Source organism: Strix uralensis, chromosome 9 (assembly GCF_047716275.1).
Source record: "Strix uralensis isolate ZFMK-TIS-50842 chromosome 9, bStrUra1, whole genome shotgun sequence".
Lineage (NCBI taxonomy): Eukaryota > Metazoa > Chordata > Aves > Strigiformes > Strigidae > Strix > Strix uralensis.
In genome coordinates, this window is record NC_133980.1 from 10,522,462 (window position 1) to 10,548,132 (window position 25,671).

At 40.2% G+C, this 25,671-nt stretch overlaps 1 protein-coding gene across 11 annotated transcripts in view; it reads right to left on the reverse strand.

Annotated features, from left to right (window-relative positions):
- MCF2L2 (MCF.2 cell line derived transforming sequence-like 2) overlaps positions 1-25,671 on the reverse strand; it is a 187,060-nt gene that overhangs the window by 11,979 nt on the left and 149,410 nt on the right. For 6 of the 11 annotated variants that reach the window (XM_074878598.1, XM_074878596.1, XM_074878601.1 and 3 more), the window contains 8 exons: positions 23,798-23,923; positions 18,283-18,504; positions 16,818-16,910; positions 16,310-16,388; positions 13,083-13,155; positions 9,870-9,979; positions 5,840-5,935; positions 1,786-1,875 (listed from right to left, as the gene is read on the reverse strand). In XM_074878598.1, coding sequence (XP_074734699.1) covers positions 1,786-1,875; positions 5,840-5,935; positions 9,870-9,979; positions 13,083-13,155; positions 16,310-16,388; positions 16,818-16,910; positions 18,283-18,504; positions 23,798-23,923 — 889 coding nt within the window. The remainder of the gene's footprint in view (positions 1-1,785; positions 1,876-5,839; positions 5,936-9,869; positions 9,980-13,082; positions 13,156-16,309; positions 16,389-16,817; positions 16,911-18,282; positions 18,505-23,797; positions 23,924-25,671) is intronic. The other 5 variants (XM_074878604.1, XM_074878602.1, XM_074878603.1 and 2 more) reach the window with 3 other exon arrangements.

The following is a 25,671-nucleotide window of genomic DNA, read 5'->3' on the forward strand; positions in this document are numbered from 1 at the left end:
GGAGGGCATCCATCACAGGTCCACGTACAATGTTTCTCCTGTGTCCTGACTCCGCATGTGGAGGATTGGTGATGTGACAAAGCTGAACTGTTAGCAGTGAGGATCAGCACACAGCAGTACGCAGTAGCCTTGAACGTGATGATCCAAACACCCTGGCTAGACCTGCATTTGACTGATGCTGAGACAAGACTCAGGCTTCAGTTATTTTCTCATATGAAATATTTTCTTAAAGCAGATGCTGTAAATAAAACACTTAATTGAAAAGCACTGATTTTGTTTTCTAGCTTTTAAAATCATTACAAAAGTTTTCTCAGCATCCCAAGAAATTGCTAACAATCTTGTGGCAGACAGGATCCCAGGTCAGGATTTTTTGATATGAAACTGTAACAAAGTTTGAATTTCATTGCAATTCACACATTCTCTCTTTGATAAACCACACTAAAGACCAACCCTTGGTTGTCCATTCTCTTTGTACATATGTGCATCTTCCTGTCCCCAGCTTTGGAAATAAATATTAGGAAGTAATTCAATCTTCCCATAACTTAAGAACTGATCATGTATTTCTGAAGTTGTTGACGAGGACAGAAACCTATAAGAACTTCTCCTGTCCTATGCCTATCATTTCCATGTGGTAATGTTTTAATGTTACTGTCCAAAGACACTGGCAAAGAAACATTTGTAGGTAGCGGTAATATCACATCCTTCCTCTACCAATAAACCCCACCACGCTCTCATTTCATGACAGCTCATGGCACAGTCTAGAATATGGTTCATATCCTTCACAACTATTTAGAATGCACTAAATACTGTGCAACCTTCTTCCTGACAAATCTACAGGAAAGATTTTAATACAAATGAATTCAGCTGTTTTTCCTTCTATTCTGGTTTATGAATTGCCCTGCGAATCGTAAACTTGCCAATCAGCTCCTCCACTTCATTCCAGGAACTGCCAAAAGACAGTCTATTCAGAATTCGATGTGAGACCGTATGTTCTGTTCTGAAAAGTAACTCTGACATCTAGGCATGGGTGCCTACAATCCTACTGATTTTCAGCACAGCCAGCTTGCCCAAATGCATGGGTTGCTTTTGAGTTTAAATGTAGGCACTAGTGCAGTAGCTTCAAGTAAATTTTGTAAAAGAGCCTTTTCTCAAAATTATTACAGCTCAGAAATAAAACTTTCATCAGTTCCCACACAAACTGCATAGAGTTCAGTGCATTCTGGGCACCTAGCTCCTTTACACATCTGAAAATTTCCTTGCAAACATAATTTCTAATCATAACTGTGATTATGCTAAATATGCCTAAAACTGGCATCTATTGCTACTCATTTTTGGCTTGATTTCAGGCTTTCTTACCATCTGATGTCTGCTGCGCAAGAAGGAGATTCTTTCTTGAGAGCAAAAATCCTAAACAGCTTTAAGGAAATGGGAGAAATAATTTCTACTGAATTTCAGTTAACCCAGAGTTGGGAGAAGTTGGAAAACCTAACCCCACATCAGCCAAAAATTAATCCAGTTTCATGGAAACCAGAACCACTCTTTGAATCCTATCATAGAGAAACTGAGAAGAGTCACTATATATACTGGTAGCACGTCTTGCTATACATTCAGAATGTCTTGGCCTGCCTCCCTACAGGTGCTATACTGGTCCTGACTCTTCTACTGGAACCTCCTGCATTTATAAAACTTGAGCCTGATGCACTCACTCTGTGAACAGCATTTGGCAGTAAATGTATCGGTCAGCAGGAAGGGAGAAGGGTAGCTAAGCAAGCAGCATGACAGTACCTTTGGTCACAGCAGAAGCATTAACTGTGGTGCTGATAGAGGAGGCTAGGGAAAAGCGACGGGTAACTTCTCTTTCCTTAGTTTCTGGATCTGGGAGAACAGACAGATGCAATGCAGGGCAGGATTAGAGGTTAATAAGCACTGAGGGTAAAAGATGTCCAAAGCAAAGCAGCAGCTGGAAAAGGGTAAATGAAAGGTAGGTTGCTCCTCTAAAACAGCCAGGAAAAATATCCTGAACAAACTGAAAAGCACAGAAGAGAGTTTATATGAACATATTTTCAAAGCAATTCCAATTGCACCAATTTTAATATTTCAGAAAGGAGACTTATGCCAATTAATATTTTAGCAGCCAACTAGTGTCTAAGTTCAGCTACAAAACACAGAGAGATGAGCATGATGGTTAGAGTGGAGCGTGTGTCTACAGATGAGATTTGGATTATTTTAGACACTGAACTGCTTGTTCTGTGATGACTGACCTGAAATACACTGGAAAACAAACATGAATGGTTTGGAGTTCACATTTATCGTTTCTAGAAATTAACAGTGCGAAATGCCTGAAAATGTTCTCTGAGCCTCTATCCTTACTGGTCCGAATCAGCTCAGAGAAAGTGAAGGCAACAGAGCTTTTTTTTGTTTACTCCAATTCGGATCCTGCCTTTTCTTAAAGTGCACTCAGGAGTGAAGACACAACTTCCCCAGATTTCACTACGAGATGCGAGTAGCATTTTTTACTCAAAATATTTCATAAACAGATCAGAGGTATAAATGCACTGTCAGCTAGCTTCAGAGAGCACATGATGTTTCAAAACACATTGAGGTCATTATGCAGCTCTCAAGAGATTGTGTCTACACGTCTACAAGCACATCAGTACACTTCTTCCACCTACCGACTACAGCAGCACCATTTGGGAGAAAAAGTTGCTTGCTTACAAATATTTCAGGATTAACTTTTTAGTCTCTTCTGCTGAAAACACTCTAAGCACATGTGCTGCATTACTCAAGTGAGTATTTCCATTGAGGCATGAGTAAAGCTATTCATATGCTTTATATCTCAGCTTCAGTAAGATACTTGAATACTTAACTCTACCAGGACACAACCTCAGTTGAAAATAGAAATGGCTTTAAATATTCTGTGAAGGTTTTCACACTTGTCAAAAACTATTTGTGATTTTCATGTTTTGATTTTTAAAAATATCAAAGAAATATTTATGTAAAAATTAAAGTTGTTTCCATTTTCACTGAAAAATTTCCTGGGAGAGGTGAAAAGTTATTTCATCAAAACCCTTTGTAGCACATGCTTGTATGCTTTGCTGAATCTTAGCCCAGATGTTCCTAGACGGTGCCTGTGATTCAGAGGGACTCTTCTATTCCAATTGTCTCCTTTCTCTTATCATGTCTATCTTCTTTTCTCTCTCTCTTTCTTTTTCTTTTTTTTTTTTTTCCCCCATGGTTAACTGGCATACAGCACTGGAGTAAAATATGTTTCAGGTGATTTTATATTTCAGGCTTAAATATCCTGTGCACAATTATACTACTGTGAAGACTTCCTTGCCAGGGATCTTAAAACTCTCTTTCCCATTCCTCATCTTCTTCACATTTCCTTATTTTAATGTTCAGTCACAGAACTTTTCTCTTTACTTTGTTTTTTCCATATTTCTGCCTAGTAAGTGTCACGTTCACTATATGTTTCCAGAGGAGCAGAAATTAGGGTGACTGGTTGAATTGCAATTCCTATAATGTTTTATTGTGCCAAAACATCAGGAAACCATATTAGCTCCTTAAAATTTCAGTGCAACTTTAACTGTAGATTGGCTACTGGAAAAAGACTGTAAATTTTGTACCTGCTAATGCACTTCCTTATCAATTTACTCATAAAAGCACATATATTCAAGTACATCCTTATTCACACCTCCTGAAAATGCTGAAGAAAAATGAGAGGTTAAACTCTACTCTCAGTGATAATTACAACGGAATGACTCCACATTTAGGCTGCTGTAACTGCCCTTATGGAGAGACAAAGAAAATTTCACTTTATAATTATGGTGTTGGGCTACATTTGCACCACATCATGCAGCTTTTACAGACCCTGTGCCAACCCCAAGGAATATGAGCTTGGCTCTGCAAACCAGGACAGCTAATGCTGACCCAAGGGTGGGGGAGATGCAGAGTGCTACAAGTGTGGGCTTTCACACACCTTGGTGCCAGTTCTGGTATGGCTGCCTTGGGGGTCTCTGCACTAATGGAGTGCAGGATGGTAAAGCTTCTCCTCCAGACTTAGCATTTCTTTGGCCAAAACACCAAGGTGCTTATATACAATGTTTTCTACCCCATCATATCCAGCCTGGCCAGACAGTTCAGCAGTGCTTTGAGCATCCATGCTTCACTGCCAGTTGATATCCATCAGGCAATCTTGTTTTCCCCCTAATTAGCCTTGTAATTTTATTGTTTAAACCTTCCCTTTTATGTGTTCTGGACATGAACAGACACAGTGGGTCTGAACCAAAGTGTGCTCAGCTCAGTATGCCATCTCCTGCCACTGCCAGTAACAAATCCTTAGACAAAGGGGTCAAGAGCAGGACAAGCGTAATTATTGCCGTAACCTCACTGTTACCTTCTTACAGCTTCTGATCTGCCTTAACAGCCAGTCCATATAGTGCTAACACAGCTTTGCATTGTCACTACCTGCAGAAATGACCACTCTGCAAATCATCCGGCCGATTTGCCAACTGGTTTCCTCTAGGCCAGGACCAGATTAGTAACTGAACAACACAACAAAGTGAAAGGGGACATTGTGTAATGGAGGTGTTTCACAGGAATCTCAAGTAACCAGACCCAGCAAGTCTTTGAGCTGAGAGTGCCTACAGTTTAGGGGGTATGAACTCTTCTGAATTGTGCTTTGCTGTCTGGAACACTGAATACAATGCAAGACATTTCACATGACAAGAAAAATTCAGATAAAAGAGCAAAAGAGACCCAAACCAATATTGCAGATCCAAACTTGCCTGAATTACAGCATTATCCCGCATTTCTGAAATCTGTATTTTGCAACTGATTTCCCTAAATCACAGGATCTGAAAACCACTCCTTTTTTTGTATTCAGAACATTGAACTCATTTGTCCATCCTGCAAGTGCAGCCTTAACCTTGCAGCCAGAATCTTATGGCTGTATTGGCTCTTGGTGTATTCTCATCTACTTTGTAACACTGTAGTTCAATGTTTCTGTATTTATCTTTCTATTCTTTCATCCTGTTTCTTCCTCCTTTGATGCTCACCCTCTCCACTGCACACTAATCCTTTTTCTCACAGAAGAAATATAATTTATCAGAACAGAAGACAGATAATAACAATAAAAAGAGTAATTAAGTTATCTTTTCAGAAAGTTCCTGCAAATAGTCATTCAATTTCATTTCTATTCACATTTCTTTCTTTCCTCTAAAGTCTCTTTCTTGTACAGACATCACAGGACCATGCAATGATCTCTACTCATGGATATTAAGCATCTTCTAAACATTTATGCACAAAGACTCAGAACACACCATTTTAAAGTGTCATATAACATAATCAAGTAGGAATGACAATAAACCCCAGATCTCCTGAATTCCAGTTCCTCAGTGTAACCACTAGGCTATGGCTGAGCAACATTTGAAAAGGCAGAGGTCCAACCAATGAACAATTTAACACATGAAAACCTCATGTAGCATAACACAGAGATGATGCTCTTCCCTTCAGGCCAGCAAATTGCTGAAAGAAGTTAAGTTGGTGGTTTAAAACAAGTTCACACTTTAGCCCTTGAGAGAAACTAGAAATAAATGTTGCACCAGTAAAAAACACAACCAGTCAGCTCAAAGGTTGCCTGCCAACACTGCTATGGGAGCAATTTTTGGTAACAGGGTCTGAGAAGAGGAGCCATATGTGTGCATCAGACAAGCATTTTGGTGAGATGCAGCAGCACTTTAGGAAATAGTGATGGATGACACTATGGGATGGAGAGAACTATTGTGGGAGTGCAGGAGACACATGGCCAGCAACCAGATGCTGCATGGGGTGATTTTACCTTTGGGTGGAGCTCTGCGGTTGGAAAGACCTTGCAATGTGAATCGCTTTCTAGCAAGCGCTGTGCGCTCAAGGTTAAGGCTGGTGGAAGCATCAACTAGGAGAGAGAGGGAGAGGGAAGAGAAATAAGGAAGGAAGGGTCAGCTGTTCAGCTTATGGGAAAGGAAAGGTTAGCACTGGATGACAACTAAAAATAAATAAATAAATAAATTTTGATTCAGTTCAAGCCTGAGCAAGAGCTAATCAATTAGAAAGGTGACATGAGGTCAGGGTGGTTAAACCAGCTGAGCCAAACAGAGCCCCTGGGTTGAGTTTGGTTCACTGAGTTTTAATGGAGAACTACAACAACAAAACAAAACCAAAGAAAAACAGGTGAAGGGATGTAGCTCTCATCAAAGGAAAATACAGTTTAGCAGCAGGCTCATTAAAAAGGATCTAATGCCTTTTACTATGAAACCGTATCATTGTGGTTGGAACAGCAAGGTTGTAGAGAGAAGAGAAGCAGCCTTGCAGTGCAGGACATGTACAGACAGCAAGTGTTGTGAGCAGTCCCACTTCTGCTATCCAGTACTAGCACTGAAGAGTCTGCCATCATCAACCCCATGGCTGACACACTCTCAGCCTTACCTGCTGAAGTCTTTCTAACAGCCTCCGAAGTTGGCATATAGTCATGCATTTGATCTCATGATTTGCTGGGATGTAAGGAGTGCCATGCCAGCAAAGCTTACGTGCCAGGCTCCTACATGAATAAGCCAGCCATGCTGCCTGACAGCTGCCTTTATAGAGATAAGTCACAGATGGATCTAGGTCCTGAGACTCTGGGTTTGAAAGATAGTAAGTTACTTGCAATCCAAGAAGCAGGTGGACCTAGATCAAACCCCCAGATCCATGCATTCCTGCCAAATTCTGCATCTGTCCCTTTCTTTGTGTGGGCAGGTAACAAAGGAGGAGAAAAGCCATGTGTTGGCTGCCTGGTTCTTTGCTTTAGGATTTAACCAATAGCTTTTTCCTTTTCTTTATTTCCTACACTGCCAAGTGAAAATCATTAGAGGGACAAATGAAGACCAGAAGTACAAAGGGAATATGTAGAGACAGTGAATCCACACTGACAGACAAGCAACAGACAGACAAGCTGTGCTTCCAAGGGAAAGCGCATCACATCACTTCCTGATTTGCAGCCAAGATAATCCAGGATCCGAGATGCCTGCATGCATAGGTGGGTGAGAGATGAACAGATTTTAACAATACAGAAGTATTACGTCCATGTAGTTCAGCTCCTTCTACCTGGTGGCCTGCTGCCAGCTCTAGGCCAGGCAGGTGCCTCTGGTGAGGAACTGCTACTGAGTGGCAGCTTCAGAGGTGGGGCTGCCCACAGGTGCACTGGGAAGTGTTTGGCTTTCAGACTGCCTGTGCTGGCCTAAGAGCCATTCCCTGCCATGGCTGCTCCCACTACAAGGCAATCTTTGTAAAGATACTGTAGCTTATAAAGAATCCAGAAACGGGTATATAAAATATATTTACTTTCTGTTTGCACAGAGCAAGAAAATGCGTAATATCTCATTATCACAGAGTCATGTGGCAAGTACAACAGTGCATGTGTGTAGGGGGTGGGTTTATATGTTAGTTCTTCAGCTATGCAATTATATCACTTCACTGAGGGACCCCTTAGGATTTCACAAGTCCCCACAGCTTCTCAGCACCAGTCAGTCATTAGATACTGGTCTCTAAAGACATGTTGTCTCCACCTAAGTGATTTCAAACCTTTTCCTTCATTCTGTAGGTATACCAAATAACCCTGGAAACCATTTCCAAGCATAATAAGCACTAGGTCCTGATGGGCAACATGAGCCTGCAAAGTGTACTTGTGGCCAAAACCACATCCTGGGCTGCATTAGGTAGAGCCTTGCCAGCAGGGCCAGGGAGGTGATGCTTCCCCTCTACTCAGCACGAGTGAGACACACTCGGAGTGCTGGGTCCTGTCCTGGGCTCCCCAGTACGATGGACATGGACATACTCGAGTGAATCCAGTGAAAGGCCATGAAGATGATCAAGGGATTGCAGTAGCTGACATGAGGAGAGACTGAGAGAGCTGGAACTGTTCAGCTTGGAGAAGAAAAGGCTCAGGGGGATCTTATCAAGTAAAGAAGATGGAGGCAGACGCCTCTCAGTGGAGCCCAGTGACAGGATGAGAGAGGCAATGGGCACAAATTGAAATACAGAAAATTCCATTTAAAAAGACGAAAAAAACTTTTTTACTGTGAAGGTGGTTAAAGTTTGGGACAGTGTCCCCAAGGCAGTTGTGGAGTTGCCCTTCTTGGAGCTATTCAGAACCCAGCTGGACACAGCCCTTTGTAACTTGCTCCAGCTGACCCTGCTTTGAGCAGCACAGTTAGACTAGGTGGTCCCCAGAGGAGCCCCCATATAGCTTCAAGTTGGTGAATCTGCCAGTCAGGGCCACACAAAACACTGCTTTCTATGTAGATAACCCAATTACAGGTGCTTATCCATAAGAATAATGAGACTGAAATAGCTTGCCAATAGTGCCCTCCCCCTCTGTACTATAGAAAGAAAACAATATTTTAAAATACTCTGTAACTGCATAGATATTGGGAGTATTACAGTCAGTAGGTGGCACAAAAGAGGCAGTTTTGGCAGAGCACCAGGCCCCAAGCTGCGTGTGAACCGCAGACGAGCACAGCCATGCTCCCCCCAGCGGCCCCAGCACCATTCCACTGCATCTCTGGAAGCAGGACCTCACTCTACAGTTTTAAGACGAGTTCAGCTCCTGCAGGGTCCCAGCCAGAGGTGCCCCACAGGGACACAAGGTTCGGTGGGACATCTAGAGCCGGACAGTTGTTGACTGTCTCTCTGCCGGGCGGGTTTGGCAGCCCGGGGTGCACAGGCGCCCCCTGAACCCCGCGGCTGCTCTGCAGGGCTGCACCATCCCAGAGGATGGGGAGGCCCCGGGCTGAGCTGGCAGGAATTACAGCGAGTGATCCCAGTTCCCACACTCTTGTGTAAGCTGGACCAGTTCAAAAACATTAATAATTTTCCTGGAAATTTTTTAAAAAGGGGGTTTATGAATTTCAAATTCAAGACTGCTTTTCAACTTTTTTCGATTTCAAAAAAGCTCTTATTTTTTAAAAAGACATTTTAACTGAAACAGGTTTTTAACATTGGATTTTTTAATGAAGAAGCCATAACTTTCTCCCCAGAATGAAAACTTATTACAATGAAAAAATCTTTTGGTGAATAGCCTATTTTTCAAAGAAAAAAATATTCCTTTTTTTTTTTTTTTTTTTTTTTTTTTACCATCTCTACTTTTAAAGGGACCTGCTGTTACCTTAAACATGATTTGGACCTTAATCTCTCAAGACCTTGCAATTTTCTTTTTTATATTATTAGAACAGTCTTTGCTCTAACATTTCAAAATGCTACCTAAAAGAGAAGCTCCTGTTGAAAGATTTTCTGTTCCTGTTACTGCCACATGAGATCCAATTTCTTTTTAGCATTCACATTAACCTATATTGTACAGAATATATCTATTGTATTCATGCCCTCAAATAACGGAGGGACTTTCTGTGACTGCATGTGCATTTATTTACTATACACTAGAGGGTGACCTATACACAGAGGAGGCAAAAAAATCTCTGACATAAAGCAAGGAAATTAATTAGCAAAGTCCATAGACAATCTTAAAATTAAATATGGCTAGAAGCCAATTTAGCCAGGATATAGAAGGTTAAAATATGCATACTACTGCCCCTCCCAATTCTATTTTTAAATAACACAAGTTGTATAAAGAGCGCTGTAATGCATCAAAACTCAGACTTAAAAAATCCTGAACTGGTAACACTTTTTGGTGTTCAGGAAGTTTCATGGTACAGTCACTCAGCTTTGTAGAATTGTTTTTTTGATGTTGGGTTTAAACAACATACATTTAAAATGTCCTCATCAAACTCCAGAAATGAGTGTGCAAAAATAAAAATATTACCCTTTGGAAGCAAAAAGGTCTGTCTCAGAACTCCTACCTCTCTTTTGTCTGGCACTGGGACTGGAATTCCTGTTTTTATTGTTAGATGTTTCCACGTTTGATGTCTCAGATTTGTTTTCATATATACTTGATGACTTCCTGCTATACCTTTGGACAAAAGAAATACAAAAATAGTTACATTCCTGCTGAATACCTAATGGAGCACTGAGCACTAAACATTATTTTTTACCCTCAGATATGGAAGCCTAAGGAATAAAAGGCATGTTTTAAAATTCTGTGTGCTATGAAAGTCTGTATCTGTGCAGGCATGTATGGTGGAAAAAGCCATTCTAGCCCCTGTCTCCTTTCCACACCACACAGTAAGGCATGTGCTAAGAGAAAGTTGGGAAGGGAAAAATGGAGGAACAAGGTGGTTGTCTGCACAAGTTCTTTTTGCAAGTCCAACAGATTTGGAAGGAAGGAGTGGAAAACCAGTTAGAAAAGAGGACCCCAGTTTTCCAACCTTTGCAGCATAAGTATATTTGACTCCAGGAGAGAAATGGGTACTGGATGGTCATGCATAGGTCATACCATGCGTAGAGGAACATATGGATTCCACTGGCTCCAGGATCCCCCAACTTCTGTTTCTTTTGCTCTTTGAAAACATGAATCCAAGTGGGATATCCCTGTCTACAGATGAACTATAGATGAGAGGATCCATCTTGCCAGATTTGCACAGGTATCAGCCCTGTCATCTGTAGTAGGAAGGAAGCCCTTGCCCCAGGTTTGTAGGGCATTGGAGATGCAAGGTTATCTCATGGTTCTTATCCTCATTGTTTTGCAAATGTCTGGTACTTTAGTTTGGATGTTTGACTGTTACCTTTGGCAGACTGTTCCACACATTTCATTGTATCTGCACACCTGAAATACTCTTTCCCAAAATGCTTGTTATTAACATATATCAGCAAATACATTGCTGTTTACAATTAACATATGAACTGTTATACTTAACATTCATACGGTTTGTCTTGCTGTAAGGGAAGGTGCAAGATAGCATGAAAAACTTAAAAGCATTTGGAATACTAAAGATCTGTGAATACCTTTTATAACTACAAGGCAGCCTGGGACTCATTGCTTTGTATTTGAACCTCTGACCTGTTTCTGATGGAACCTTAACAGAGGTCTCTGTTACCTCCTGTACTAAATCAAAATGTGATTTTGCAGCCTGATGTCAGGTACAAAATGGGGCTCAAAATAAATATGGGAACAAATCCAAAGTACACTCACATTTCCTTAGCCTTTTTTCTCTGTTCCTTCCCAGCTAGGCTGAGATAACTGTGAAACATGCAGCTGACAGTTAAAAGATTTACAGCTGGGAGAAAGACACCAAGAAAACACACGAGCTTCTCTGAAACAGCATCTGCAGTAAAACTCCAAGTGTTTGTGTATATCTATGTGCACACGGGATATTTTTACATGGATGTATGACTGAATCAGTCATTTCCAATAAAGCAGATAGTTAAGCAGTTAGAACAATAGTCTATTTAAGTTTCATATGTTTAAATAGATTAGAGAACAATACAAAGGGATGAGTTCATTATCACTGAAATGCAGCAGCCATCCCTTGAGAGAGATACAGCAGCAATAGATACCACAGGGCATCTCATTGTAGGATTAAGCAGTGCAACTTTGGGGAAGAATTTACAGAGAATTTAAATAAATTGAACAGGATTCAGAGACCTTCAATAACCAACTGTATTAAGGGCACTGGCTCTAAGTGTCCCTTTTGCCAACACCTCAGCTCCAATCCCAAGTCAGCCCAGCCCTGCCTTATCTCATGGAATTGCAGCGCCAAGTGCTGCTGCGGCGTATAAACAAGTAAAGGGATAGTCTTTGTCATTGAACAGATATGGCTCAAGGAGGGGAGAGTGTCCTACCAACAGATTTCCCCAGTGTCACAGTACAGGTTTGACAATTCCCAATAAACAGTAGAGTCACTGTTACACATGGGCAACCCAGGAGAGGGTGTCTATTGGTTAGATAAAATCTCAATAATTAATTACCCTCCAACCACTAGCAGAGCACTGATGATGCTGGTTGCTCTTTAGCTAATACTGTCTACCACTGGCTTGCTATAGCGCCTTGCACAACTGGGGCTGCTTTAGTCATGTCAGTCGTAAACACAGGCTATGCCTGTGTGGGTAGCTATCTCAAAGTCTAGTTTCTTTCTTCCTCTCCTTGCCTCCACCCTGCATCCCAAAACAGGCTGCAGAAGGGGCTCCACAGTCTGAGGAATTTTGGATCCACTATTTCACATCAGCTAGTGCAAAGCTGCAATCCCCCCGTCCTTGTTTCTCTCTGAGACACATGTTACAGAGGATCAAGGTGGCCTCTGCTTACAATAGCCAATAGGACACTGTTCCATTCAAGAAGCCCAAAGCATTGTTCTTTTATGAAGACTTACCATTTTCTTCCTGTACCTATAATAACCCAGCATTTGGAGCAGAAGCATCTGAGCTCTCCTTTTCTGATCACATGGCCTTCTTCCTGGAGTTAATTGATTTTCTGTTGACATATTTTGTCTACAATTTCTGCTCTGAAAATTCTCACTTTAAGAGCCTTATAAGAGGGACATATATCTGGATTGATTTGAAACATTTTTGTGATTGCATTTCATATATTACTGGAATACTTTTCTCCTATCTAAGGTTTTGCTGAAAGATTTTCACCCTTAAACCTTCTCAGCTTAAACCTTAAACAATGCAAATGTAACCAAGCCTAGAGGAAAATATGGTGCAGGACAAACAGCACTGCATCTGTTTATAATATCTTGCATCAAGTTGTACAACTCTCAAAGGCTGGCTGTGTTACCTGGGATCTCTTGGTTTGGTTGATCCTGCTAAAATTTTACAGTGATATCCCATGCCAACTTACATTAAGCTTGCCCAGCAATTGGATCATTACAAAAATTTGATGACAGCTCCACTCAACATCCTGGAAATGTTCCAACACATTTTGTCTAAACTTGAGTTAATCTGGAGCATATGGGTCTTTTGCAAAAGTAAATTATCATCTTTGAAATGAATTCTGCATTGTGATTTTAGTTACCCCATGAGCAAAACGTTTGTCTTCAAACTCTTTAAAGACATGTAGATAATCGAGTAAGTTCATACTCAGGAAGCTAAACACAGAAAATGAAGAATTTATGTACTGCAAAACCACAAAGGCAAGACAAAACATGGCCCTGATATGCTATGATAACTGCAGTTACCTGCTTGCATTGGAGGAATCCATTGGTGCATGGTATACACTCTCAGTGATTCTTTGGTGCAGTTGACTTGCTTCTGTTAAAGAAAATGTAAAAACAAATTGCTCCAAATTGTATAAGTTGCTTCCTTGTTTGCATAGAAGGTGGGAGAGAGAGAGAGAAGTAGGAGAGGAGAGATTTTGACTTCTGCTGCGAGAAGAGAAAGTCATGTGGTGATCTTAAACAAGAGCTGAAAACTTAGCTCACCCAAACAGCTCTTTTACCCATATTTTTTCAGTGCAGAAGAAATTTCTTTCCCTACTACCTTCTCTTTCCTCTGTACTTCTTCCTAGCTCACTGCACAATATGGATCTAGAGAATGGACATATTGGCATTTTTTCCAGAATACAAGTTTTGTGGCTCACAACTTTTTCTGGATTAGCAACACACATCCATCGGTCCTTTTACACATGCAGCCATCTAGTAGAATATATCCCCATCCCTCTGAAGAATTCTTTTGCTTAACATCCTGGACAAACAGCAATAATAAAATGTTATTCAGATGCCACTTGTTCGCTCTTTTTGCACAGCTGCAGACTCATTCATACCTATGCCCAGTAACTGCTGAGTGGAGAAAGATGATAAGAAAGACGCTGACAACCTGGTTTTCAGGACCAGGAGAGTCAAGACACTGAGAAGTGAGGAAGCAATGGAAGGAGCTGCTGAGATCCTAGAGCTATTTCACTCTGGAAGAAGATGAAGCTCCTGTCAATGAAAGGAGAACAAAGGGACAGGGGCAGCACTGAAAGAAACCTAAAGCCTTTTGTGGGTGGGAACGCTGGGAGAAAGGAGCACTCTGCATGGGGCGTCAGAAGTAGCTCCATTCCTGGTTTTGGCAACTGATTCACAGGCTGGCACAAATCCCTTAAGCTGCATCCATAATTCCTTTGCCTTCAAGAGACAATTATGCTCTTTGGGATCGATGGATCAAGGTGTTACCCAAAGCCTTGTTAGTATTCCATGCTCATTGCAGTATACAATAGAAGGTATATATACACTAAGTGTTTGGACGCTAATGACCTATATGTTAAACTATTTATCACACATCTCTGGCCACCTTCCTTGCCCTTTACTCACTCAGTCATCTCAGCTGGTTTCTTCCAACATTCCAACCCCCTGTGCAACTCCTAACAACAGTCATTAGAAACAGCCCAGACAAACAAATGTATCCCTCTTCCTTCTCTCATTACAATGCACAGTTGGAGAAATATCCAGTCTTGGATTAAGCATGAATTAAGACCTCTTCTTTGATCAGTCATTGCAAACAGATTAAAACCACAGGACAAAGCATTTTCCTCCTGGCATCAGTACTGTAATAAGGGCTTTGATTCATGTCATCAGTTGGGAAAAGGCAATGGGAAGAGTTGCAATAGCATATAAGATACAATTTTTACCCTCTGACTGCTCTTCTGCTGGATTCACAATGAAGGAAAGCTTGACTTTGCTCATAGACTAGGATGAAAGTCATCCTTGTATGTTCTCAAGACCAGAATGAAGAAAGTCTTGAGTTTGACCAGTAACTGACTCTGCTTTGACAGGACATTGGACTATGATGTCCCAAGGTCCCTTGAAACCTAAAATATTCTAGGATCCTATGATCTTAAGACAAAACAATAAAGAATATAAAAATAAAAATGTTTTTTAAAACTTTTAGTCTTGATTCCTGCATAGTTTTCTCTGGAAAATGCATAGTAACTCTAGCATATAGGTCTTATATGCTACAAAGATTTCACAAATGCTCATCTGTGTGACATACAAGCTTCATTTTCTTTGCCTAGAAACACACATGGAGGATTAGCACTCTATCCTGTTAAAAACATACATTTTCTCCATAAACTACTTTTCTGTGGTAGCTTAAGTAAAGCCAGTTTTTATGTTTCAGAAGTAAATATTACAAACCACAGAGTCCCTAGATCAAGTCCTGAAACTGTACTGATAAAAATCTTGAGTTCTTTCCTCAGCAGTTTCTGAACTGGCCACAGTGAAATTCAGAATAAAAAGGAAAAAGGATGAAGACAAGAATAGTAGTAACAAAATACCTGAGTGATAAGCATTGTAAATCAGTATATTGTTATGGGTTGGATTAAATTGCTGAGGCTAATGTGCATAGTTGTTTCCCTCCACTTAAGGAGGTTGTAAGAACTCATTGTCTTTGTGAAACAGACAATTAAAATAAAGGTGACATCTAAAGTTAAAGCTCAGGCACACGTTTCCGTCTAGGACAAAGTCTGCTTAGGAACCTGAAGGATGTGGGTGGAGAGGCTTTGCTGGCATTGCTTTAATGAGAGGTGTGTGTATGAGAGAAGCAGAAAATGACAGGTCAAGGTGAGAAGCAATGCCATGGCCCAGCAAAAGTCTATATTGGACAGAGCTATGTTTTTTTTCCTGAGAGAGCCTGAAAAATGGCTTTTAGAACTCTGTACATTCTTTTTCATAAACAGAAGAGTATCTCAGATAGCTTTCATCACTATGTTCTCTTACTATCTGGAATAACCTAACTGAATTTTGTCTGTCTTGGGTTCAATATCTTACATAAAAAAGGGTGTTGTTATTTTAGGTACTTATGAGGCTTCAATCATTCATGACTGAGCACGTCACAAATCATCTTCATAGTGACATCTCTGTGAGAGAGGGAAATGTCATTAATTGTGTTTTACAAGGAGGTCACCAAGACAAAAAATGGGATAACTGACTGACATTTAAAACATAGGGTGGGTGACTAGATTTAAAATAAAACCCCTCAAAAAACCCAACAAAGCAAAACAAACAATAGGACAGAGAGAAACAGTTGCTGTGTCAGGTCATGTATGTGGAAGGAGATCTTTTGTGTCAGGTCTTGTGACAACATGCAGAGTGAACACTGGACCCCGTCTCCTCACATGCTGATATAAATGGATGTTTCTAGGGTTGCGGCTTGAGAGGGAGAACAGAGGAAAACCATGTTCCTTGGGCTAACTGTGAATGGAACAATTATTCATGCCATTTCAAAAGTTCTAAGAAATTTTCTTTGATCAGGACAAGGGTTTAAATCCCAGCAATGCTGCAACCACCCAACTCATCATCGCATAGATCTGTTCTTACTGATCTCACTGGTAGTACTGGACAGGACCGTAACTCATCCCAGCTCCACGTTGTCACACACAGCTACAGAAGGAAAGCAACATTACCAGATCTCACTTTGTGTCCCCTACCTCTACACGCTTCCAGTTGTCCTGTCAGGACTTTGCGAATCTCTGAAATCCAAGTGTTTTTCAGCTCAACAGAAGATGCCTGAGAACACAAGAGGAAAAAGCAAAGCAGATCTAGTCAAAGTATGCTGCCCATCACTTGGCTGCCCTGACCTACATTTGCTCTCAATTTTCCCAAGGAATGGAGCATTGTGGCCAGCTTTGCTCAAAGAAGAGGATGCTCTTCAAGATGGAAAAGTTACCATCAATCTAAGGTCCTGTCCTTGCTTTTCTGTCCAGCATTCCAAGTAATTTTCCACTACTTTGTTTTGCCTTTTACCCAAAATCATAACCATTTTCACAATGATAAATTCGTAATTTCAGTGCTAATACAACAATGAAGCTTCCAATGGCTGTTGTTTCTTGAGTGTACAGGACAGTGAAAGTCATGAAACTGAAAACTTTCCTAAAAACAAGTCAATTGAAAGGAAGTATAGTCCTCGGAAGAAAAAAAAAAAAGGATTGTTGTTACCTGAATGATGTAGACCTCTTCTCTGCCATTATACCAGATCTCAAATTTCTTGTTATCCCCTTTTACATTTTCTGTAATGCCCACAGTGCTCATCTGTTTCAAAATAGAAAAGAAGCAGCTGTAATCTGGAAAATGTCAATAGTCTTTAAACTCTTTATCCTCTGAGAACTATTTTTAAAAGGCTGCATTCACTTCTGTGCCTTAAGGAGTCATTAAAAGTAAAATTCAGAACATGTTATTTCTCAACATCTAATTTATCATTCATATTTTTGATTGTTATAGGAAAAATTTTTTTTAAAAATTTAAGTGCTCAAAAGTAACACAAGCTAATGTCTGATCATGAGTTAATCCTCTTTGCTTTTTTTTGCTTGAACTGTGGGTCAGTTTTCAACCCTACCCTGGCTCTTGTCCACCTATACAAATTTTCAGTTTGAGGAAGATAGTATTTTCAACTTGCCATCTCTGACCTTTTGAGGTGAGAGAGGAAGAGGGATGGAACAGGGCTTTGTGAGATTTAATGACTCATCTGCAAATCCAGACAACACAAAAAGTTTGATAGAGTTTCAGGAAAATTAAAAAAATTGGTGAGCAAGGAGCTAAGTGCCTAACTAGGCAAGACAAACAAGGAACTGAGGAAAATAATTCTAGATTTCTTAAATGATTGATTCTTAACCACAATTTTGAGGTCCAATTGCTGCTATACTTACCAGCTTCCCATCTTTTTTCTGTATTTGTTCATCCCCCTTGTTCTGATTTGCCTCAGCATTAGATTTGAAGATTTAAACAGCATTGATTATGTCATCATTCCTGCTATCTCCACAGAAAGAAATTTAAAACATTCATATGAATTGGTTCGCTCCTTGAACCAGGTTCTATTACAATTCTTGTCTGGTTACTCTGTAATAAATTTGCAGCATGATGACCCATGTTAGTTGTCTGAAATCACAAGTGTCACACCAATGTGCTTAAAGGAAAAATTTGGCCTACCTATGAATGTCATCTTAACAGAAAATGTCCTGACTCATATCTGGAAATGTCAGTCTTGCAAATAAAAGGACGCTCCTACTGCACTGTGATTCATCTGTAGCTACTGTTGTCACAGAATATATCTGCTCAACTGGTGTCAATAGTAAAACCCACAGTAGAACTGAACTTGGAGGATGCTTATAGGCAGAACAATGAGAGATCTGGGTCCATTCAGTCTTGCTTCTCTTTGTGGGACACTGGGCAAAAACACACAAGGTGCCCATTTGTATTGAGTTGCAAAACCAAGGCTCACATCTGGAGTTGCAGGACATGTGGGTGGGTCTGTCTTCAGATCAAAATTAATAGGAGCTTTCATTTACTCAGGAGTGCAAGATAGCTCCAGATGCATGTACCTTCTTCAGGTCTCCACATGGAAACATCCCTGTGTTGTGAGAACACCAGGTTTATTTCTCTCCCCCACCATTACCACATTTATTACCTTTAATGAATTTTTAAAGCTGTATGAAGCTGTCTTCTCATGGCCATCTGTGTTCTCCTCCCGTTTCTTGCAGAAAAGTAGCATCTTTGTATAGAGGAAGAGATGTCTCTGCATTGGTTTGAATCTAGCCAAGTCCTTCACCTTGTTGTGCCCCTTCTTGTGGTCAGTCCACACATTGAAGGAACCTTGCATCAACAGTTTTCCAAGCTCACTGACATCCCCCTAGCAAGCAAGAAAAAGAGAGCCTACATCACATTCAGACTAGGGTAATCCCAGGCACTGTTCCTTCCCCTAGTGGTGTTTAAGCTTTCAGGCAGAGGCACGTGTCTCAGTATCTCTTCTGTTGGAGAGTGGACATGTTACCACTGTAATCCCATCTGCACATGTCTCCTTGCTAAACCTGTGTGGTTTCTTCATATAACCATTCACCCCTTGTTTTCCATGTCCATAATTCCCAGATTGTCTCCCCATCCACAGTTAGTGTGTAAGGTGTGTCTCAGGACCTCTTTGGATCTGACACACAGGCTCTACCCTTTGATGACTTCAGAGGAAGCATCTTCTGACAAGAACTGAGTTTCAAGACTCCTGACTCCAAGGCAGTATGAAAGCCCAGTGCAGTCCAGATATCCAGGCAAAGGCCTTGGCTCTGAAAGATCTGGGTTCAGTTCTGCTCTGCTACCAGCTTCTTCTATCCCTGGGCAAAAACTTGAAAGACGCTTAGATGTCTGAAGACACAGATTGGTGTCTAAAGGTATGTAGGTGTGTAATTCCCTCCCATTGCAAAATAGTCCTTAAAAGCTTTGTCAGTAGTTTCTCAGCTCACCATCTGCAAACTATGCAATGCTGCACAGCCCTGGGCAAAGAGGGAGCAAGTGCACCAAGGAGCCATAAAAGTACCTAAGGGAGAGTGAAACTAAGCAGAAACCAGACTTTTCTAACTTAAAGCCCTTGTCTGAAGACTGTTGATGGGTAAATACTTCAACTGATATAAGTATTTGGCTCAGATGCCACCAGCACAAGTATTTATAGCACTATTTCCAAGTATTAATAGTACTAAAGAGTGTAGTAATGTGTGGATAGAAAACATGGCAACATCTATATGGTAATGGGCTTCAACAAATAATGATAAACATAATTATCACAGCAGCAAGTTTTTCTAGGAGTGCTTTGAGGGAATAAGCTCAGTGCATTATTAAAGTACTTATTTTCAGCATTTGTAGTTCTGTTGATTATAAGGTGAAGATGATGTCTCCAAGTGGGAATGTCTCATTTCTTAAACTACAGATTGCAAGCTGTTCTCCCTCTCACTCCCCATCCTCTACCCTCAGCACAACTGCAGAATCAGGGTTTGATTAGGTACCTTTTCACACCATATCAGAGTATTATTAGACTCTCCAGAGCATTCAAAAAACCTCAGTAATTTCTATAATAGTCTCTCATCTCTAATATATAGAGTTAGATTTTTTATTTGTGCATACAGGACTGTGTGTGTTTGTATTTATATGTGCGTGGGGGTGTAAACTGCAAGCCTGTGGAAAGCATATTGATGAGATGTACAGCTAAATAAAACAAACAAACAAACATATTTTCTACATAGTTCTGACAATGGTGAGAGGCTCCTGTCACTCCAGGCACTGTTTGATACGGCACTGAGATCCAGAAGATCAGTTCAACTTTTGCGATAGGTCTGTCTCTTCAATCTTGGATCTAGGATTGGGATTATGGCAAGTGAAGCAGGAGGGTACCGCTGCAGAGAGAAAGAGGATGGACAGGGACGGCAGTCTGCAGCAATCTCACAAAAGACTTTGAATATTAGTCCACAAGCCCTGGACTCTCTTTTCAGTGTGGGCAGCGAAGAGAGAGGAGGACACTCTGGTAACTTGTGCTAGTGGACAGCAATATTTTGTCCTAAAGGAACTTTATTTAAAATGGAGGATTTGATCACTATCCCACATATTTATTCCCTGTTAGAACAATACACTGTATCTCATGTTTATGGAAGATGAGAGATACATATGAATGGCTTAAGTGCTGCTTAACTCATGGACAAACTACCCAGACCAGATTGTATACAAATGGTGGGATGATAGTAGGAAACGTCTCTAAAACTTCTGCTCTCCAAGCTTTACTTTTTTTGTGTCTTTGCCTAAAAATAAAAAAAACCCAAAACCAACTCCAAACTTAAATGTTAGCAATTTCTAACACAAGAGTTCAGTTCCTCAAGTCTGCATGCACACACGTCCAAGAAGCAGCATATCCTATGCAATTAGGAGTGTTCATCAGCTGCCACAAAACCTGCTTTTCTGCTGGCATAATACCCTTCTCTGAAAGGTGTCCTAGGCAAGTATTTCTATCATACCTGTGTGGGAAAGACTCCACAAGATGAACTATGGGAGGTGTTTATTTGGCATCACAGCTGAGCACCTGGGACAGGTGGAACAGGGAGAAGAAATTATTGGCTTTATCCTCTTTCACACTTTCACCCCATTTAATAATCATGTAACAGACCATCTCAGGAATGCTGTCAGCATCAGGCTACACAGAAGCCATGTTCCACTTTGTCATATCTTTTGGTTCAGCTAACAAAACAGAGACAAAAATCTAGTCCTTGGAGCTATATCTGGCATTTCATGGAAGGCTGGCAAATTCAAAAGTAGAAGCTGAGAAGGAGCAGAATGTTCTGTTGAATTCCTGAGCACAAAACTACTCTGAGATTTGAAAGTAAGGAATAGGCAAAAGAATAACCTCAACATTTATACGGATAGGAATCTGGATAGATCTCCTCTGCTCAGGATAACATGTTACCTTTCTTGGAGAAGCTCTTTCTGCCCATCCCTTACAGAAGTGTTTAAAAACAAATTTTTGTAAAATTTCTGTAACTACATACATTTAAACTGGGAAACACAGAAAGACAGCTAACTTTCTCTTCAGGGATGAATCAGAAACAGTGGAAACTGGGGAAGTAAAAGACATGCTGTATCCACGAGCTTCCCATGCCCATGTTGACTGGTTCAAGTCTGCAATAATAATATCTAGGCTTTAAAGAGTCTTTCTAAAATGAATCTCCGAGACACTCAGAATTAGCCATAACCAGAATGGTTTAGAGAAGCTTTCACAAGCCTTTTCTCCTGACACCAAGAAGGCTGTAAAAGACTCACTACTGAAACCAAATGGACTCAAACCAAACAAAAACATGCAGAAAAAGCCTTATCTTTCCTGCAAATACAAATGAAGACCCGATTGTTTCAAAAGAGAAACTGTTGAACAAGGTAACATGTTCAGCAATGTGCAAGTTACCAGTTTGTGCAGCAGTTGCTGGAAACCCCAGGAGGAGCCAGCAGGCTGTCACAGTAACCAGTAATTCAAAAGGTCACATCAAGAAAAACCACCCTGAGTACTGAGAACAGTGGCACCAGGACAAAGGCACCTGTCTCTAGAAAGTCCATAAAAGAAAGTCTGTAGAAACCTGAAAGCAGCAGAGATGTCTTGATGTTCATTTATACTGCTCCAGGAAAAAGTTTTCACAAAACAAAAGTGCTAGAAGGGAAAGTTTGTCTACTGTGATGGGAAAGTGAACTCAAGTTTTGCTGTTGGCTTTAAATAAAACAAAACAGCTTGCCAAGAGTAGGAAAACTAAAAGGAAAACTGACTACTAAAGTGAACCAGGTTTGTTTTCATTCTCAAGAAATACAAAAAGGAATAAACCATACAGAATTAAAATTATTTTACCATTGAGCTTTAGAGGTCTCAACGGTTTTTATCAGTAGCAGTTTAAACATATTTGGACGAATCATCATCCGTAGGGAGTCACTTTAAGCTATTGGCTTGTCTCTCTATATTTAAATAAAATGTATAGCTGAGAATACTTTTAACATCCAATTACACCAGTATAAAATATTTCATTTTAAGACCAGTGTTTTCCTTTGTGTTACCGAAGTTAAGATTTGTTCAGTGAAGATTCAAAAATATATAGCATTTCTGCTACAGCAGGAGAGATATTACTAAAGAATTCTTTAAGAACTTTCAGTGGTTGAAACAGTCAGATGCTGGATTTCACCTTCTATGTCTGAGAAATTAAAAAGCATGAACTATTCCTGTTCAGCCAACAAATCTGAAAATAGTAGGCTTCTCCTACATTGAAAAAACTTGGAAAAACTGAAAATTAGATGGAAATCATATCAGAAAGATACTGCTAATCTAAACTAAGCAGGAAAACTTCATGCTAGATTCTTAGTCTAAACCCAGCTCTTGGTGCAAAGACATATAGCACAAGACCCCACTGATCAGTTCATGATGGGCATAGCTCATAGCTGTGCAGAAGGCCAGCTTTACTTAAGCTTGACAGGTTTGGGAGACCTAAATTATGCTTAGGACCTGTGGTGTTTCTCTGATCCACAGGCACTACAGCTCATCTGTGTGTTTACTAATAGAACAAGGTGGCCACTGCTTCACATTCAACCCAGTACAGCTACTGCAGGGTAACAACTCATTCTCATTTCAGATGTAATGCACAATCCACAGGAGCATCTCCAACTGTGTACAGCAGTGATCTATAACATACAGCCGAGCAAGCAGCTAAATTAATTTATAAAATAATGCTGACAGAGGGCATGGTTTCCTCAGCTACCAGATGTAGATGTGCTTGCACAGAAAACTACAGAAATTAAAACTCCTGAAGCCACTCCATCCTACAAGACACAGAATAACTCTTCCCACCCAGACACAGTCAGTATAGACGCCAGCACTTTCTTGGGAAGTCACATTTTGCATAAAATACTGTTTTTCTGGTGTCCAAACTAAACCCTGTTACTCTGATCTAATAATTATTTGAACACAGCTTCTCAGTATATTGTTTTTTCTTGACACTTTCATCCTGCAGTTATTTCAAAATGGGCAACCACATCACCCTCAGGCCTCATTTTGCGAGGCGTGTTTCTCCTTTATGTGTCAATCACTTCCACTTCTCACTTAAAGGCTCATTTTATGTAGGCAACACTAGTTCTGGAAAGTCATATGACTTCAATGGAGTTTCAGCAGAGATACATACATTTGTGGCCTTTGATTTGCACTGTGCTTGTTATTTCATGTTTCAGATAATGAGTTTACCAGTCTCTGGGATGGATTCTATTACCCACTTCAAATGGAAGCCTAATTTTCCTCCCTAAGTGCAAAAGATTTGGAAAGACTTGAGTTGCATAGCGGTCACAAAGTTTCAGGAAATTTCTTAAGTTGTGTCTGTCACACTTGCTGCCTCTCACCTGCAAAATGAGTTTTGGGTGTGATTACTCAGAAGGACCGCGTTTGTCCCACTTCCTCCCCACATTCACAGCCCCACCTCCTCATGACAGGCATGTTGACATGTATTTTTAGTCACCACAACATGCTACTGAGTAGCATCCTTCAAGAACACAGCACAGGCTCCTGCAAAGCTTAGCAGCCACGGGCACAGCACGAGTAGTGATGAGAGGAACATTGCATGGGTCAAGACCAGAGTAAGAGCAAGAGCAAATAATACCTCATATCCTGTGATTGCTATCTGGTGCATGGAGTCATTTACTGATTTGATGATATCCAACATTGTGGCCAGGGCTTCTTCCAGTTCAGCGGTACCCTCTGAGTTCTTGCTGCACTTCAGCATTTCCTGATTAAAAAAAGATATGAAAACGACTTGAAAACTTCTTATACCAGAACCCACCATAAGACAATCCTCCCTGAAATTTGCACTGCATAGACAAAGTAGCTGAACTATAGGGGGGGGGAAAAAAAAAAAAAAGAAACGAAAAAAACTGAAACCAAACAAGACGTTCACCAGGGTTGTTACTGAGGATGTACATTTTGACCTTTTGGACATTTTTCAAGTTTTATGGGTTCATTTAAGATGAGACAGGACCATTCTGACATATTTACAATGTACTTCTTGCATGTCACAGAATTACATCCAGAGGTTTTTTTACTCTACATCTGCTAGAAAAGAAACTCAATCTTAATATAATGATTTCAGGTGTTAGAAAAGTCACCATTTCCCTTTGCAATTTGTTCCACAAGGTATTACCACTATTAAAAATATAAATTAAATTCTAGACTGAATTTGGCAGGTTTGATGTTCTACTTCTCACGTCTTAGCAAGCTCTGGTCAGATAAAGAACTTCTGCATGGGAAGAAGCCACTTCCTGTGAAAATGCTTCTAGACTTATGGTCAAATCATCTCACAAATGTCTCTTCCTTAAATTAAATGAGACTTCTTTAATCTATAAGACAGGTTTTTCAGCTGTTAATTTTTTGGGCGTTGAAATAGACCAGATTACTATAAATCTTTCCCACCTCTTATTCTCTGCCTTTCCACTACCATCTACAGATCCACATTTGCAAATTTGAAAACCTTTTTTGAGAGATAGTAATTTTGAAGATCAATGCTGACATCTAACAAAAATTCATCAAACCTTATATTCTTCTTGAAATAAGGGAAGTTATTCCATTCTCCAATCTTTGCACAAGGAAAAAGAGACAAAGTTCTGGACAAGTTAAGAGGCATGTACCCAAAGCAAATAAACAAACAAAACCTTCTGAGGGCTCAGTTTCTGTAATCACTTCACATTCAGAGATCCTGTTTAGAGTTAAAAATATTTAGGGCCAACTACTTACGTAGCCCAGTACAGTTCCTTACAAGGATGAGTTTTCTTATTTCTATATGTGTCTTTTGCTTGAAAAGTTCTAGTCATAGCTCAGGACTTAATTCTCTTCTTGTAACCAATGATTATAATCAATGCAAATCCTGAAAGACACTAAAATCTTCATTTTAAATTAAATTAACTGCCTTGTCTCTTGCTCTTCTGCCTACAGAGCAGCCCTGAACCTGATTCAGATGCACAGATTGTTTTTTCCTCGCTGTATTGTATATAAAGCAGTTGCTGCCAATGAGTATCCACCTGAGATCAGAATCAGACTCTGTATCTCTGCTAAAAGGATCTAGGGAAGAAAATCTTAACAGATACAAACCCACATATGGTTGGTACAGTCTTGAGAAGACAGGAATCTCAAAGAAGCTGGAAGATCCCAAGACTACACAATAGAATTTGAAACCAAAGCCAATCAGGATTCCTACCATTAAACAAAAAAAGTAACATGACTGTAATCAAAAATAGTAAGATAACTGATCACATAAGTGACCTGTCATAAATGATGCAGATTCCAAGCATCAAAAATCAGCTGAAAGAATGTTTATTGGTTGCTAATTAGATAATACTTCCAGTGACAGAATTCATAATCAAATAACCATTTTTTTCATCATTATTGACTTGTCCCTGCCCTATATATCTACTGGTGGAGTTAAAGAAGTGTTTGGCTGGATGCAATTTTCATTTCAGAAATGCAAGCTGTGAAGAAACTAAG